Source organism: Semicossyphus pulcher, unplaced genomic scaffold, assembly GCF_022749685.1.
Source record: "Semicossyphus pulcher isolate SPU_LCO1_2020_fin unplaced genomic scaffold, fSemPul1.0.p SCAF_14, whole genome shotgun sequence".
In the NCBI taxonomy this organism is placed as follows: domain Eukaryota; kingdom Metazoa; phylum Chordata; class Actinopteri; order Labriformes; family Labridae; genus Semicossyphus; species Semicossyphus pulcher.
This window is the reverse complement of record NW_027211648.1, coordinates 8,619,997-8,637,005: the sequence shown is the minus strand read 5'-3', so window position 1 is coordinate 8,637,005 and position 17,009 is coordinate 8,619,997. Positions and strand designations below refer to the sequence as shown.

The following is a 17,009-nucleotide window of genomic DNA, read 5'->3' as shown; positions in this document are numbered from 1 at the left end:
GGCTCCGGCTAGGCGGGTTTTAAGATATGATCTCATCACTCCTCAAATTTCTGCATGTGAAGTAAATCTGCGAGGAGTGTTGATGTCGGAGCCGAGACGGCAAACACAAGTGTATGTTCTGCTGCTGCAAAAACCATCACAAACGAGAGTTGTCTGTCTGAAATGTAATTACTTTAAGCAGCTGTGGAGAACTTACAGTTTGCGTGTATTTTTGCAGCCTCTGTGGACAAAGTGGTTTGTCTTACCTCTTTGCTTACATGTCTCATGTATAATATTCTCCTAAGAAAAACCTCATCCTGCTTCCTTTTAACATTTAAACGTACCGCTTACTTACTATGCACTCTGCATTGAAATAACTGTATAGAAACAGACAGCCTTGTTGCTGATGGTCTGGTTTGCTTTAGTAGGCCATAAAGAGGCATCAGTATTAAACCAAGACTGTTCCCTAACCTCTCACAGTACGTCTAAGTTAAGTGCGAGTATGAGTAGTTGTTCTGTCACTGGTGGTGTCTCACTGACCTCAGCGTGGCCTCCCGCGTTCAGCAGCTTGTTGCAGCGGTCGCACTTGAGACACAACTTGTGCCAGTCCTTCCCCAGCGATGACACCTTTTCAGCTGCACATGAAAGACAAAAGACAAGAGACAAGAGTGAGCGCAACCCGTCACATAAAGCTGCATTTATATACATTACTATGGACAAAAGCCTGCATTTTCTCCATCGATTGTTTCGGGCTTTGTATGCTTTCTAAACGTGCCGTTCAATCACTCATCTCAGAGGAAAAATGACGTCCCTCATTGCTTCACCCTCCAGAATAAAGATCAGCTTGTCCTGCGTCTGTGGGCTGCCGTGCCCTGGGGGAAACCCTGTCATCGTGCCAACTTGAGGGATTGTGTTCTGAGGGGCGGGGGCGCTGGTGATACTAGGAATGCCTGCGTACCACACAGGATGCTGTAATGATGTCATTATGGGACAGACAGAAAGTGGCGTGAGTCCCAGTCCAGCTGGAGCAGTGGGGGGTGTCCACGTCTAACCCAAATCCTTTGTGTTAACCCTCAAACACACACACGCCCCTCCCCCAGTTTACAGTATACCCATCCTGCTGCAGACGGCCCTTCAACCCCATTTCCGTCCGCTTTTTTTCTCCCAGACCGACCGCCCCTCCAGACAAGCGAGGGGACCCTAATTATACCCTTTCCAATAATAAATCCCTGCTGCGAACACACAATGGGCCCTAAGGAGTCGTGCAGGCAGCGGAGGAAACACCTTCTCTTATCAAGGCAGGGCACAAATAGCCGGATGCTGGGGTCTGTTTCCTACATACCCTCGGTCAGAAACACACGCACATACACACACATATATGCAGCATGTATGCGGACGATTACTTCCTCCTATGTTTCCTCTCTTTAACTGCTTTCCCACTTCCACCATAAGCTGGAAAAATGCTGTCAAATTCCTGCGTCAGCGTCAAGACAATCGGACATGCTGGAGAGATTTAAGAGAAAAAACACAAGAAGAAGCAACAAACACAAAACAGACAGAGTTTATATTATTGGTATCATGAGGTTTGTGTTCACTCAATTACAATGATGAGACTAATGGACAACAACAAGGCCCTGGAGAATAGAGATTTGGCGTGAGGGAGGGGGGAGACCACCCTCTAACACTTAGGAGCAGAGGAATGCTGACTTGGACGCAGCTCGCTGCCGGAAATGCTAAATCAGTCTTAAAGATTCTGTTATCCAGAGTGGAAGGACGCAATCAATCACTCTTTAAATCAATAATCTGCACTTCAATCAGAGGATGGACACGAAACCTTCAGACACCACCACTAGGGTTAAAAGGAAACATATGCATCAGTATCTTTGTCCGTCTAACCTTCCATTTAGTTTACATACAATCTAACACTTCAATCTCTGTCCTTGCTAACGTGCCTGAAAGTGCCTGACATCACATGACCATTCAGGAACATGAGGCGTGAGCATGCACGGAAAACAGGCACTGGTTGGTTGTCCTGCCGGTTACCCCTAACCCTTTAATCAGTTAATGATGCTGAATCGACAGCTTTAAGTCTGAAGTAAAATTGATATGTGTATCTGCTTTAGCTGCTTTCACCAACAAACTGACAATTCAACCTTATGCAGCGCCTGCACTATAAAAAGCCCTGTTTACATTGCAATTCCGCCACAGTGCCGTAACGAAATACCGCCGTTATGCCGCCTTTGCTTTTTTACTTTGCAGCAAGCAACTCGTGCACAAACTTTCGCCTCTGTTTTAAGATCATTTTTTGGCTTTTGCCTTTATTAGGACAGCTGAAGATAGACAGGAAATGTTGGGAGTAGAGAGTGGGGGATGCCATGCAGCAAATGATCGGCAGACCGGGAGTCGAATCTGCGGGAGTTGAACCTGCGATCAGTGCGATGAGGACTACAGCCTCTGTACATGGGGCGCCTGCTCTACCAACCGAGCTAAACCAGTGTCCCTTTGTTGTCGCCTCTGTTTCGCCTCTGTTGCTACCTCCGATTTCGGCTCAGAGGCAGAACGACTTCGCCCCACCATTCCACCTCCGTGCGTTTCACATTAAAGATGAGACAGACCGAGGCGTAATAATCCTGCCTTGAACCGGCAGCGTAAAAGGAGCTACATTTCAAACTTCAAACACCTCCTTAACCAGTTTCATTTACAAAACTAACCTTTTAACACCTTTAAGCAATGTTTAACAAGAGTGTAAGTGTAACCAGCAGGGGTTAAACCCGTCTCCTCTTGACTGTAAGTGTGTGTGATTTATTTCCTCCTTAATCTGAGGATTCCCATAAACATCCTGACACCTCTACAGTGTTAAAAATACTGCCAGTGTCTCCTCAGTGTGTCGTATGTGTCACTGAGTGACTCGTTCAGACACACCTCCGGACAGGTTGGAGAAGCCAGAAGCCAGAGTGTATGAATGGAAACAGACGTCAGAGCCTCGGCAGTGCGTCCTCATTCCTGTGTACGCAGGTCTGTCAGTGTGCAGTAACAAAGTCCACAGTTTAACAGCTCGCTGTTTTAAAAGACTGATGTTATTGTAAGAGGGGTGAGCCTGTCTGTGTGTATTATGTGTTGTTGGAGATATAGAGTGGGGGGAGGTGAAGGGGGATCTGCCTCTGGCCCAGATGTTTATATCCCCAGCGTCAAGCCTCTATCCCTGTTATCCTGTACACAGCCCCTGCCTGTAAAATAAACCAGAAAACACTTTCAGGTCAGAAATACATCGACAAGACAAATGATGTAACGACTGCACCGATGTACCGACTGACAGCTCTTCATCTCCCAAAATAGTAAACGTGTAGGCACAAATGATGCCTTCCTGTACCTCGTTACAGCAACAACCTGAGGCTAAACGCACCCACTCGTAAACAAACAAGCCCCTGTTCACAGGAAGGTCTCTCCGGAAATCCACTTCAACATCGTCAACATCGATGAGGATGTGCCAAATCCTTTTTAGTTAATCTGTTTTCTCTCGCGACAGCCTGCAATTTCCTCTCACTCAAACAGCAGACAACAAAGGACCCCCCCCCCCGTGGTCTCGTGTAAACACAGGGACAGCTTTGGGGGAAGCACTGTTGAGGAGCTGAAGTACATCTCACCTGACATTTGGGTCTGTTTTTGGTGTTAAAATACGGAGAAATAACTCGGAGTGTTCGAGCTGAAGGCAGGTGAAGTCAGATGAATAGTAGTTGTTTGTTCCGAATGAAAGTTCCGGCAACTTCCGGCAAAAAGTTTGTATGTAAACACTGTAAGTAGGTGTGAGGTGTCACTTTAAGAGTAACAGATGAAAGTAGCTACAATGTCAGTAGATGTGTCGTTTGACTCAATGGATTATGAGTAATTGGAAGACAAACACCAATGTTGTTTTCTGGGTGTGAACATTTTCAAAAACCCAACTGCTACCTAAAAACAACCGCTTCTTAGCAAGGAACCTAAATATTACAAATCCAATGACGCAGGTCCTACATCTTCTGTCCTTAAGCCGTATGTGTCTTTTAATGTTTTGTAGGGATTTTGGAAGGATTATGTCGTTTTTAATGCCAGGGCTTAACACCCTATATCCAAACTTTCAACCAAACCTGCTTCCCTGCGGACCTGATTTTGCGAGGGTACCGCCGCTGCATCACAGGCTTCACGTTAAAGCAAAAACAACCAGCTCAGATCACTGAGAATCTTCACAGACATAAAAGCAGTTGAACTGTTTTTGAGGTGTAAGAAAAATAGTAAGAGATTGTAAATGATGGAGATATTAAAATTTCAGTTCTGAAAAGGTTTTGACGTCACTGTAAAGGGTTATAACTGAAAGCAGGTGAAGTCAGTTGACCTGTAATAAACCTGTTCACTGGTAATTGCTCGTAGCATTTAAACATTTAGTGTGAGTGAGGGAAGATGATGTGTTAAGAGATGAAAGCAGGTCAAAGCTATGAAACCTTGGAATGGGATGGAGCTCATATTGGCGTATAATGGAGCCCAAAAGGTCAAAGTTCAGCTCAGGTCAAAAAATAGTTTCATATAACTTCCTTAATTTGACATCATCTGGGCCTTCGTTGGAGGACTGAGATGCCACAGAGGTCCAGAGAACCTGCTGGATTCGCGGGACTTTTCAGGCGCTCTGATGTCACTATACAAATCCGGTTCTGAAGTCAAATAAAAATAACTGTCCTTATTCATATCAAGGCCTGACCGACAGACCGCGTAACTGCAGCAACACTGATCTCCAGCCCGGTCAGAGGTCATCATCATAACCATATGATACCTGCAGCACGTTAAGCTGCTTAACGTCATTTGTAAATTCCTGCTCTAAGCTCTTCCGTCTGCTCGTGGCTCCTCTGATTGCATTGTCAATACGGTTTAAATCACAGAGACAGCCCGCTGCTGAGTCCTCTTCACGCTGATTCAGCCTCGGTGTTTACAAGTGCTCCGTCTCACTGATGTTGCTGAACATTCATCAGAGGAGGGGAGGCAAAAGACAACATGCTTGAGAGTGTTTTGGTGATTATGAAGAGGTGTGTGTACGCAGGCCTGTCAAGTCACGCTGCAAAAACTGCTGCTGGAGCTCATCAACTCACACAACTCATCGTTTGTGATGAGTTGTTGAAAATACAACCACAATTTATTTTCAAATTGGATGTCTAAACTGTGTACTGCACCGACTCTACATGCATGAACACAACCTTGGCCTTGCTCTCCACCCACATCAACACAGTGAAGTTGATGTAGAGCCAAAAAAAATTACCCAACAGGCTCGAGTGCAATGAAACTGACTTGACACCCAACAAGAAGTAGCATCGCACCAGCGGTTTATGCTACCACTGGCATCTAAACACAGTAGGTATTATCATTAAAACTCTACTCTACTCCACTTTATGCAGCATAGATAATTCATTTCATAGCTATGAACATAAAGGCATGCTTTGAACATATCTAAAAGGCCATTTTTCCCTTGGGGCTATACGGTGGCTCGCACTGTTGCCCAACGAGAAGGTTCCTAGTTTGAGTCCTGGTTCGTACGTAGGGGTCCTTTCTGTGTGCTGAGTTTGCATATTACCTCCGGGTACTCCGGCTTCCTTCCATAGTCCAAAGACATGTTCGTTAGGTGTGAGCGTGAAAGATTGTCTGTCTCTAGCTGTGTCCCAATTCAGGGGCTGCGTCCTTCGAAGGACTGCATCCCAGCTAGGTGTGAAAGGCTGTCCCGTTTTGAAGGCATCTTCAGATGCGGCCGACAAATGTGTCCCAATTTTCCAGTGCCATGAAGGATCCATCGGGATCCAACGAGATAGCGGATTCTCAAGTAGCTGAGGAATACACTTTTAAATGTAAGCTTGTAAGGCCACTAGATACATGTTGGTGACAGGAGCCGCTTGTCTGGTGACGCAAGGGTACGGGCGGGAACAGCCGGTGATGCAAACAGGAAATCCTCTGCAGACCAGACTGTCTCATTTCAGTTTGGCCTTAGCGGTCTACACAAGGCTGTGAATAACTCATCCTCCGTAGACCGCACCCTTCCAAGGATACACCCCCCAAATTGAGGCACAGCCTCTGTGTGTCAGCCCTGTGATTGACTGGCGATTGGCCCAGGGTGTAACCCGCCTCTCACCCAATAACAGCTGGGATAGGCTCCAGCCCCACTGCGACCCTGAACAGGATCAGCGGTATGTATAATGGATGGATGGATTTTTCCCTTACTTCGACATCTTTTATTTTGATTTTTTGTAATAACCAATATAGCAGCCACTATGACAAATCTTAATTCAACACAAAAGCTATAAATAGTCTAATTGTATTCCTTAGTAATTGGAGTCATAAGACATCTAATGCAAAGAGTAAAAAGGACTGACTCGTGATTTTCCAGTCGGTAAGAGTATCAGCTCTGCTCGCAGGCGATGGAGGCACATCAAAGAACTTTTATCAGGCTATAACTCGATTCATTTAGTTTGCTCTATAGCATAATCAAATTACTTCAGATCATATTAAGAGTGAAACCGATCACGCTGTGTGTACAGACAGTCTGTGAGAGGCACAGCATGGGAGCCGGCCTGCAGAAAATCGTCCACAAACACTCTGTAATTGGATGGGAGATTAAGCAACCAAGCTTTAACAAGGGGTCTGCAGAGGGGAAACATTAACAGCCCATTCCTCTTAATCGCTTAATTATGGTTGCTTAATTATCAACAGTGACAGGGCAGCTGTGCCCAAACACAAGAGCAGACGATGGGCCGAGATTTACCCTGGGGTCAGGAGGAAACCCGTCTTTTCAGTTTAAATTAAAACCCCCGAAAACACTAACACAAGCACTGAATAAGATTTATACAGCTGAATTCCCAGGATGCAATGCGGCAAGAATGTCCCGCCACAAGTTAGGGCTGTGAAATCTCACATGGGTGCTCTCTTATTGCTCAATAATTCGATCAGGGTGCAACAGGGGCGGGGCGGGATTGAATGCGATGGAGAAAGAGGATGCTGCTCGGCGTGCTGCAGAGGAGATGACGTTAGCGGGCGTAGCGGCTGCTGTTTGTAGTTGTTTAACGCCTTTTAAAGAGGAGTTCATCGATGTAGCAAGCTTTAATGAAGCATATCCTCCAGGACCTTATGCTGCACAAGAATGTACAATCTGCGGTTATATTCTTAATCAGTTTGTCAGAGATGACGCTAATGTTAAGCGTGATAAATCACAAGCTTGTAAACAACGTCATGATGTTCATGATGTAACTGCTGTTGTTGTAAATATCTCTAAATCACAGTTGGCTGCTTTCTGCTCCGTTACACCCTCTGGTAATATGTGGACCCATCTGTTCAGCTCTCCCTACAATAAACCCGTCCAATACACACACACTGCCCTTTCCCTCACGCTTGCTCTCGTTGCCTTCATCTCACAGTGACAGCTGAGTCCATGCGGGTGTTTTTCTGTCACAGCGGAGTGAGAACTGCACGTCCTAATAAACTCAACACACCTGACTGACCGAGGGCCCAGAAGGAAAAGCAGGACCCAGGTACAATTAGGTGGTAAAAAAAAAAAACCCCGGCTCATATCTCTAGAGAAATGTAAGAATGTAAGAGGAAAAAACAAGCAGCCTGTGTTTCCTTCCCTGCATCCTCTTACAAGTCTGTTTTCTAGAGTACAAACGCCCTCAAGGACTTGTGACCTTTTCCTTCACTTACACACAATGGCCATTCAGGCGGGCACACAGGGGCATTCAAGCTCACCGAGGGAGGTGACTTTGAGCTCAGGAGAAGTTGTGCTTAAACAAACTCATTCATCACAGATGGACATACAACCGTATCAGTTACCGAGAGCAGGGGACAGAGCTATCTTTGATAGTCCCAATCAATTTGATGGATTAATATTATGAATCTTGATGATTTCGTCACTTTGATTTATCGATTTGCAGCTTTGAGCTCGTTTCAAGTCAAAGTTATGAGATGTTTTCAGCGTATATGCCAAAATTATAGAGCTGAAACTATAAACAAATGTTGGTTTTTATTGTTGAATTAGCTTCTGATTATTAATTTGTGTCTATAAAAACACCATAAAACAAGGACAAATGCTGAGTTCTCTTCAGTTCCCACAATGTGTCCTCTTCAAGTTTATTCTCTTGTGTCAGCAAAAGTTTAAAAAACTTTGAGAACTTTCTTTATAATTTTAAATTTAATATATAAAAAAGGCAAATCCTAAAATTGTTGCCTTTTTTAATGTGAATTATGTCATAGCGATTAGTTTTGTTATCGATTAATCTGTACACTTTTGTTATTGTCTTTAAAATATAACAGAAACATCAATGTGTCTATTTCTATGGTAGCTGTACATGAACAACAGAGACACACGTTAAGTCTGATAATTCATTCATTCACTGTCTCGTCTCTCCCTCTCTCTCCCATCAATAATACACCTGTTAAAATGAGCGCCCCCTACAGGCCGGGAGCACTTCCGTTGTGTTGACTGGATTCGCAGCGTTTTTCTTTTGCGTGTCTTTTTGTTTTTGGCGTTTTTTTGATGCACTTTTTTTTTTCATTTGCAGCGCGTTTCCGTCCGTGGATTTTTGCTTGTGTTTTGGAATTGACATCGTTTCTGAATTCGCAGCCCGTTTCTTCTGATGGAAATTGTTTGGGTCGTTGCAGCGTATTGCCCTTGTTGGCCCCTGTATATTTAAATTTCCTGGGGTGAAGAATTCAGACATCTTCTTTTGTCTGAGTGTCCAAAACCCAATGATGACAAATCAAGAAAAAGAGCAAATCCTGATTAAGAACCCGAGAAACAGAAAAAGTTGAGCATTATTGTCTCATCTTTAAACACTTTTCTTCATTCATTGATTAATAAACCATCTTTCCTTGATGAGTGGTTAAAGGATTGTTAAGAAATGGCACAGTATTTGTGAGAAGGTGTGTTTTGAAGCTTACACTCAGCTGGTTCTGAGGACACTGAAGTGATTTGACCCTGGCATTGGTGCGTTAAACATCAGCTTTGATTTGTTCCCTGTCATGTCTGAGTGCGGCCTCTCTGTGGAGCTCCCAGTGACTGTGCAGGGTGGAGACTGATGCCTAAAGAGCAGTTAGGAAACATGAATTTGAATCCGTCTCTTTATGCGGCTGATGCAACCCAGAGGCAAAACTTTGCTCTGGAGGTCGTCTGTCGCCTCAGCCAAGGCGAGGTTTCCTCCCCGGGCGTTCTCCCTCTCTTTCTCTCCTCCCTCTCTCTCCCTCTCTGAATAAAGGAGCCGGGCCTCGTGAATCCTGCCCAGCTGACGTAAATGGGCCGCAGTTAACTCGCATCCTGTCTGCGCTGGTCAGAGGAGCCGCAGGCAGAGCGCTGCTGCTCCACAGTCTCTGCCTCGGTGACACGCTCGCCCTCCATGAACCCCCGGGACTGCTTGCCCCACAATGCACCTCAACTCTAACCGGTCAGGACACCGTGTCCCGGCTAAAGGGACTTCAAAAAGATCTAGTCTGCATGACCGGCTTACAGAGAAGTGGACCGTGTCTTCAAAAGAGGAAGAGGACTGTATCGGTTGTGTGGCACCTTCAGATGTGGCCTGTGGTAATTGGATAATCAGCCCTGGAGGGGGGGGGGAGACTCAGACAGACGCTCAGACAGCTTTGAGTGAAATCATCTGAGTCTTGTAGAGTGGGGTTATAAAACTGACCGTGTCTACATCAGAGCATAGTCAGGGGGAGAAGGCCCTTTGAGTGGTGATGAAAAGCAGCTCTAAAATTGACGTTTCAGTCCTGTTGGTCACAGTGACATGCTCTTCTTTTTACCTTTAATCTCTTCTGTGACTTTATTGTACACACTCAAACTGCTGTCTGGATGGGATTGCATAATTTGGCTCCAGAGTACGCAGGAGCTCACAAAAACTCGATTTTTGGACAAATAAAATATGAAAGGGAAATTGTGATACTGTTGATATTTAAAGGAGCAGTTCGGCCCTGGAAAAAGCCACTGTCAGTCAAAGCTGGTGTTCTCTGTAATCGATAGAAGCAATAATATTCGAGACTGGCGCAATAGCTGTGGAGAAAGTTGTACAAAGAGCTCGTGGTTTCGAATATTCTACATTCCTACAACACCCAGGGTGCATTGCACCCCTCCCTCTGAAAGGAACGGCCCGGGGAGAGACGCTGGAGTTAAATACTACAGTTTTCCAGTCAAGGACATTGATCGCTGCGGGCAATGGCTCAGAGCGGGACAGAATCCAAAATACGACGAGAATATACCGGTGGATCGTCTAAAAAATCTTCAGGTCTGCAGTCTACATTTCAAACCTGATGATTTTGAACGAGACATGACATCGAAGGCGGGCGTCCGAGATTGAGGAAGTGTGGTTTTGCGAGCTCCCTGGCCTCCGCCAGATGGCGTGTTTTACGTAGTCTGGCGGAGGTTTTCCAGGGCCCATTGGAGAAGCAGATAGCATCCTCCAAAGGCACAGAGCTAAATAGCATTTTGTTGCTACCATAATATAATAGCAATGATAGGACTGTGGTTGAAAATCGGTGAACTGGCCCTTTAAGAGTTGTGGTTCAGTTTTTGAGGGGGAAAAAACTGGTGAAAAGAAAGCGACTGACATGCTTATGCTAGTACAATAAATGAATATTTTACCTTTTAACGATTGTTTGCACATGGAATTTAGTTATTATTAGTTATTTAATTATATCGGACAGTGTAGAGAGACAGGATATGTGGGGAGCAGAGAGTAGGGGATGACTTTCACCAAACGATGGCAGCCCAGTTTCACCTGCGATCAGTCCGTCAAGGGCTGTAGCCTCTGTACATGGGGCGCCTGCTCCACCAGCTGAGCTAAACCAGCGCCCTGCCGTTTGAACAATCTTATGAAATCCAAAACATTTCCTTACTGATCAATCGTTCCCAAGAAAGGACTGATTTCCTCGTTGTCTTTGTTGCGAGCCATATCTTCCTGGCTCTATGAGGTACACTAGGACTGACATGGTGATTCCAAAAGAGACATGGCAGGTGAATCTCACAATAAAAGTATCTCAAAAGGTGATGATGTGGATTGAAGATTATATTGGATTGAGGATATTTGCATCGCCAACCAATCCAGATCCAGAGCTGTGGTTACTGGCGGTACTGGCGAGAGCTTTTTAATAAGTAACCTGCGCACCAAGGGGCAAGCTAACGTGGCGCGGCTTCTCTTACAAGAAGAACTCGTGTGTTTACAGAATACCCACACAAAGCATGCTCTGAGAGGATTCATCGTATTGTTTTAATGAAAAAAAGATGATTAAATAAGAGTCGGTAAGACAGAGCGGTAATACTGAACTGATGTTGCATGGGCAGGCTTTTAGTCTTCCACATCGCGTCCTGTACGTGCAGCTAATGCTTCCTGTGAATGCCTTTTGCGTGCAGTCAAAATTCACTCATGTCTAAAAGCCCTCAGGTCTTATTCTCACTCATGTTTTTCTGATTTGTCGGTGAATGTTCTGTGCTGTTCAGATATCTTTATTGGAAGCATGTTTAGCTCACTGCCAAGCTGTGCACCTGTGCAGCCATACTGAGGGCACAGGACTGTCATAAAAGAAGATCATACAGAATGCACTGATTTGATTGATGAAAGTCATTTGGATGGGCAACTAGCTGTGTTCCTTTATGCCTCTTGCTGTTATGTAACCGGTCACTCTGTGCGAGGTGGAACAGTCTCACCTGTGTTCTGGGAGAGTAGGAGGGACAGCCTACCTTTCAGCACCAAGCTCAATGCCATGTCCATTAAGGGATCATATTTGTGCCTCAAAAAGGCAGAGAGAAAGGACCCTCGTTGAGTGGCGCACAGTAGCTGGCGGGTTATGCAATGGCAGCGAGCAGGAGGCAACAACTCAAGAAATGACGTTACATAACTGACGAGGCACATTCACACAGCCCACCGGGCAGCCGAGTGCAAAACAGGGTACTCTAGCGTTGACAGAAGAGAGGGTAAAGAAAACACGGGTATTGTGTGGAGGATGTTTGGGGATAAAAAAAAGAGGGGTGTGGGAAACGCACCGTCAGGCCGAGGGGACGGAGATATTCTGCCTCTCTGGGAGGACAAACGTGCACGGGGACAGAAAGAGCTTTTGTGTGAATAGAGATGTCGTTTCTCATTATAATGCATGAGGCACTTTGGGAGTCTCTGCTGAAATAAAAGGCGAGCCATCTCACCCCCCCCCCCCGCCGCCCCCAGTCCTTGTAGTTAAAAAACACAAAAATCAGTGGAGGAGGAATTCAGGGCCCGAGGGAAGAGAGCAAGTGATTGAAGAGGAGGAAAGAGAGAGAGAGAGAGAGGAACTGGTGAATAAAAGAGAGAAAGAGAAGCAGAGCACCATTAGTTCCCATTAAGTTGTCGCTTATTCACTTTGCTGCACAAAGATGCATCGCTGCAATTTGGCATGCGCGGGAGCTGGGGCCGGTTCGCTCGGCTGGATTTGGGTCTGGAGCTGGGAGGTTTACTGAGCCGTGCTTGTGTTGTGTTCTGCGAGCACACGCTAACGTTAGATTTCCACTGAGGCCTGGTCACATGTCAGCCAGTAGTCCCTGGTGTATTCTAAGCATCTCTGCTGCCACAGGAACTAACAGATGTGAGGCCACAATGTGGACGCTGGGAACTCGAATTTAGACGACCCTGCTATTAAAAAAAGCAACAATTTCACATTCTTTTAACACCAGCAACAAGCGGGAGCTGTTTCCGACCCACACTTCAGGTTGTAAAAACGTCACAAGCAAAGAAAACGCAGCATTTAGGTGAAAATTTGCCTGTTGTGGCGCTCAAATTAAACCATCTCCACCACAAAACAGCTGTCCATTAAAGAAACTTACGGTAACTAATAAAAAGAAACGTTACCACAAAACCAAAAGAATTCCCGTTCCAGACTGCGGCTCACCGCCTGCCTTTGACGTTTCTTTTAAAAAACAGGAGGAAAGAGGAGCAGAGTCAAGTGTTTAAACCTCTTTAAATGCTAAATCCAATATTGGGCACCACCAGCTGGAGAAGCAGATGCAGGGTGGGCCAATCGCCGCTCGATATAGCACACCAACAACCCACTACAAGAAGCAAAAGCGGGAGCAAAATGGGACAATTTTCTCTATCAATAACACATGTCCGGGCGTAGATCAGAAGCGAGGGATTTTATTGCACTTTTAACTTTCGTTTATGCAGCTTTAACTGTTCAGCAGAAGTGAAAAGTGACCTCGATGCAGGATTTCTTGACCCTGAGAGGAGGATGTATGTAGGTGGAGCTGCTGAGCTCATTTTACACTGACATCGTGTCAATGCTTCAGGCGGTGGGCAGCAGCACAGAGCTAACTTTGCTCCCACTCTTACATCTGTAGAGGAGAAACTAACCATCATTTTCATTACCAATAAATTGCTGATTATTTTAATGGTTAAAAGATTGTTTAGACTAAAAATGCTCATCAAAATTCTGATGATGTCTTCAACTTGCTTTTTCTTTCTCCAACCAACAGCCCAGAACCCAAAGACTCTTCATTAACTTTCCTAACTATAAAAAAAACAGTCTCTTAATCTCTTAAGGCCAGAGATGTACCTTAACTATGCATTCGCATGGAGCGACGGCTGTGCATGTCCGCAAAACTTAACGTTACGCGTACGCTAGATGCAGTATGCCCATGACCTGTAGGGGCAGTGTAGAGGGTGTGTAGAGGATGTGACAGGGGCAACACAGCAGCAGGGACAACAATGGCAGAAAGTTCTGAAGACAAGCTGATCGACCAAGTCCGTCATTATCCACATCTGTAAGATGTGTCATGGCCACTCCACGGCGACAAAAATGCCCGTCAAAATAGCTGATGTTAGATAAGTTTCATTTTAAAAGTCGACGTGGAAACCTGCAGAACTAAATGGGAACATGTCTGGGAACGTTACATCCGTGCACAGGGAACATGTTGGAGTGGGGACTGTTCCAACAGCTGTCGCTTTTTTGCCGTGATCTCAGAATTCACATTCTAGTAACCTCCTCAAGTGTCGCCATGTCTGTTGTTTACATCCCGCACATATGCTAGTTTCATACCACCTGAGCTCTCTGGTGTGCCCTCTAGAGGTATCCTCCAGTAACACGCGTAGTGCATAGACAAGAATGTGAACAATTACGTTCATGACGGAGCTGGCGGAGTATGCAAACGCGAGGTTAAAAAGCAAGTATGTGTCCGGCCTTAGAGTTGTTCGGCCTCCAATGCGAACTAAATTATGGTACTTGTCAAGTACGTCACTCAACGCACGGATCTGATACCCCCCAAAGAATCAACAGGTTCCAGCTAAAATAACGTGATAAAAACAATAACAGTCTGGTCCAAGCAGAGAGTGTAATATTAGTTCCAGCTAACTAAATGTCAGCAATCATTGTTTACACCAATGATATGGATATTTTTTAATTGCACTGATAGTGGAGGGGTACTCTGTATTGGCCAATATTCAAGTTCAAGCAAATGTTGAAATTTTAGCTTGAAAAATGATAAATTGATGACCAAATATTCACCAACTTATTTTCTTTCAATCGACTAATCGACTAATCGATTAATCAATTAATCGTTGTAGCTCTAGACCCCTCCCCTGATTTGTCATACATCTCTCAGCATCTTATGCAACGACTGACACTTCAATGTTGTCATCCACCTCTCCTCACTTTCTCCGTCCTCCCTGCTTTGATGTTTGCAGCTGAGTCCACCCGTGCCTGCTCCTTTTTAACCGTACATCATCATCCTTACAGCGGCCTCAGCCCTGGGCGCTCACAACTCAACACAGACACACCCCAACCAAAAATAACTCCACCAGGATGATGCTCAGCACGTTACATAAAAAAATAACATTAATCACACAGGAGCTGTGACTCACTCGCTGCAGCGAATTAAGGCTACGGCACAAACGAATACGGCATGCACAAAAGTCTAAATCTTATTTGCGTTGATTCTATTCCATGCCAGTGGCTTTAGGGAAACATAGGATGAGCAGCAGCTGTGAGGTTTGCTGCCACTGGTGTTACGTAAGAGGACTTCCATCCACTCACATAATTGATTTTGACCCCCGTGACAGCTCTGATGTGTGCTGTGAAGTGAAGGAAAGATCAGCACTAAAGCACACACTTTTTTGTTCCCAGCATGCAGCCAAACATAAACACAGGATTACTCAGGGTTCAACAGAGCAGCAGAAAACTTCTCATAAAAATCTTATCTTCAGATTCAAAGCAGCAATGTAAATTTTTGTTTATCTTCACGTCTCGAGCTCCTTTAATCCTCTGCTTTGGTCTTTCGTCTCACTGTAAACATCACTTATAGTATATATAAGATTCAATCCTCCTCCGTATGACTCAAGTGGCTGCTTTGTTCATCCAACGTTGTTTACATGGATGCAATAGATGCGTGTTTACAGGTTTTCATCCCACTGACGCAGCACGATGTTGCCGTGTGGGCAATCTCAGCATATGGCATGCCTGCACTCTTGGCGAGGGTTTCCATCAGCTACACTCAAAAGCCAACTGCCTAGCTTGGATGTTTACCAAACACAACAAATTAAAAATGGCACAGATCAGTGTCAAAATCTGATAAATCATTCATCCAGTTTTGTGAAGAAAGAGCAGAGAGGGCATTTTTTATCTCACGTGAGATAAAGCATTTTATGCGTTAAAAGAATTATGTATCTTTTTGAAATATTTGCTCCAAGGGCTTTTGTTTACACTGACCCCTTTGCCTCTCCAGCTTTTTGTGTTCCCAAAGTTTGTCTCTGTGAATCATTTACATTGCCAGCAACGCTGTCCCTTACAAAAATAAAAGCCTAATCTAAGGAGCTGTGAACTTCACTTATGTGACAAATTCCTTTAGGTCAATGTATGAAGGGTTTACATTTTTCCCACCACTGAACAAAAAGCCAAAAGTAATATTTGATTCAATATAAGGCTACTGTAAAATACACTCCATAACAATACTTAAATAACCTACAGTATGTTGTAGATATTGTTAAACACAGAAATAACCATTAGTGCAAACACATTACGAACTTCATTTAAAAAGTAGCCATTTTTAGAACATGTAAATAATGCACGTCAACACAGCTAAATTCTAATTGAGTGAAACATATACGATTTCAATGAATGGGCATTATCTCCATTATATTCAAATAGACAAACGATGCAAAGCATTTGTATTTTAATGAGCTGTAGCCTCTCAAAAAATGTGGAACATGCTGTCCCAAAATGATCGATTCCCTGTCAGGAGTATCTTTTGACAAACGAGCGGGTTCACAATCAAGACCCAAAACTAATTTCAAATATGTGGGAGCAAATAATTCAAGAATCACTTACCGAAATACACCGTCTTGTCACACTTGGGGCACTTTGAAGACATCGTTGCGACGTTGTGGGTCGAGTGAAAGTGTCTGTTTTGTTCGTGCACTTTCTCTGCGTCCTTGTTGCTCTTCTCTTTCCACAGCAAGTGTCCCGCTCCGCTTACAGAAGCTGGGAGCATCTATTCAGTCAACGGTTCCTCATTTGCATAGCCCCGCCCCCGCCTCCTTCATGTGTCATGGGAAATGTCGCCACTTAACGGCTAATGTCGAGACAAAATAGACGTTAGAAAGACTGAATTGTTTGAATTGTCGAAATATGACGTCTAAGGGTTAGAAAAGATGGACACCATGCTAAAAGTAAGTAAGTTTGTAAGTTGTTGTTTTCAATATTGTCTCTGTCTGGCTCTATTAACAATCAGGGTTTTTGTTCTGTTTTTGTTGTTAGAAAATGTTGAAATGTCAATTAACGTCTAGTAATATTACAGGGTTTCTTCATCATTCTGACTCTAACATTTAATTTTTGTTATGAATACCGGTAAGTATGAAAACAAATTGCACCCAAGAACAAGCAACTCTTAGAAATACATGAGCCCTTTAGCAAAAAAATGCATTTGGCTAGTAGCTAGCTAGTTAGCAGCTATTCTATTGAAAAGCAAAAGCTTACAACTCAAAAACTGAATTCGTATTTTCTTAATATTTTCTGGAGCAGCT

At 44.4% G+C, this 17,009-nt stretch overlaps 1 protein-coding gene across 2 annotated transcripts in view; it reads right to left on the bottom strand.

Moving 5' to 3' along the window:
- Nucleotides 1-16,445, bottom strand: part of crip2 (cysteine-rich protein 2) — a 28,240-nt gene extending 11,795 nt beyond the window's left edge. For both annotated transcript variants that reach the window (XM_069661604.1, XM_069661605.1), the window contains exons 1-2: nt 16,315-16,445; nt 520-614 (exon numbers count right to left, since the gene is read on the bottom strand). In XM_069661604.1, coding sequence (XP_069517705.1) covers nt 520-614; nt 16,315-16,357 — 138 coding nt within the window. In that variant the 5' untranslated portion in view covers nt 16,358-16,445. The remainder of the gene's footprint in view (nt 1-519; nt 615-16,314) is intronic.
- Between the last annotated feature and the right edge of the window lie 564 nt (nt 16,446-17,009).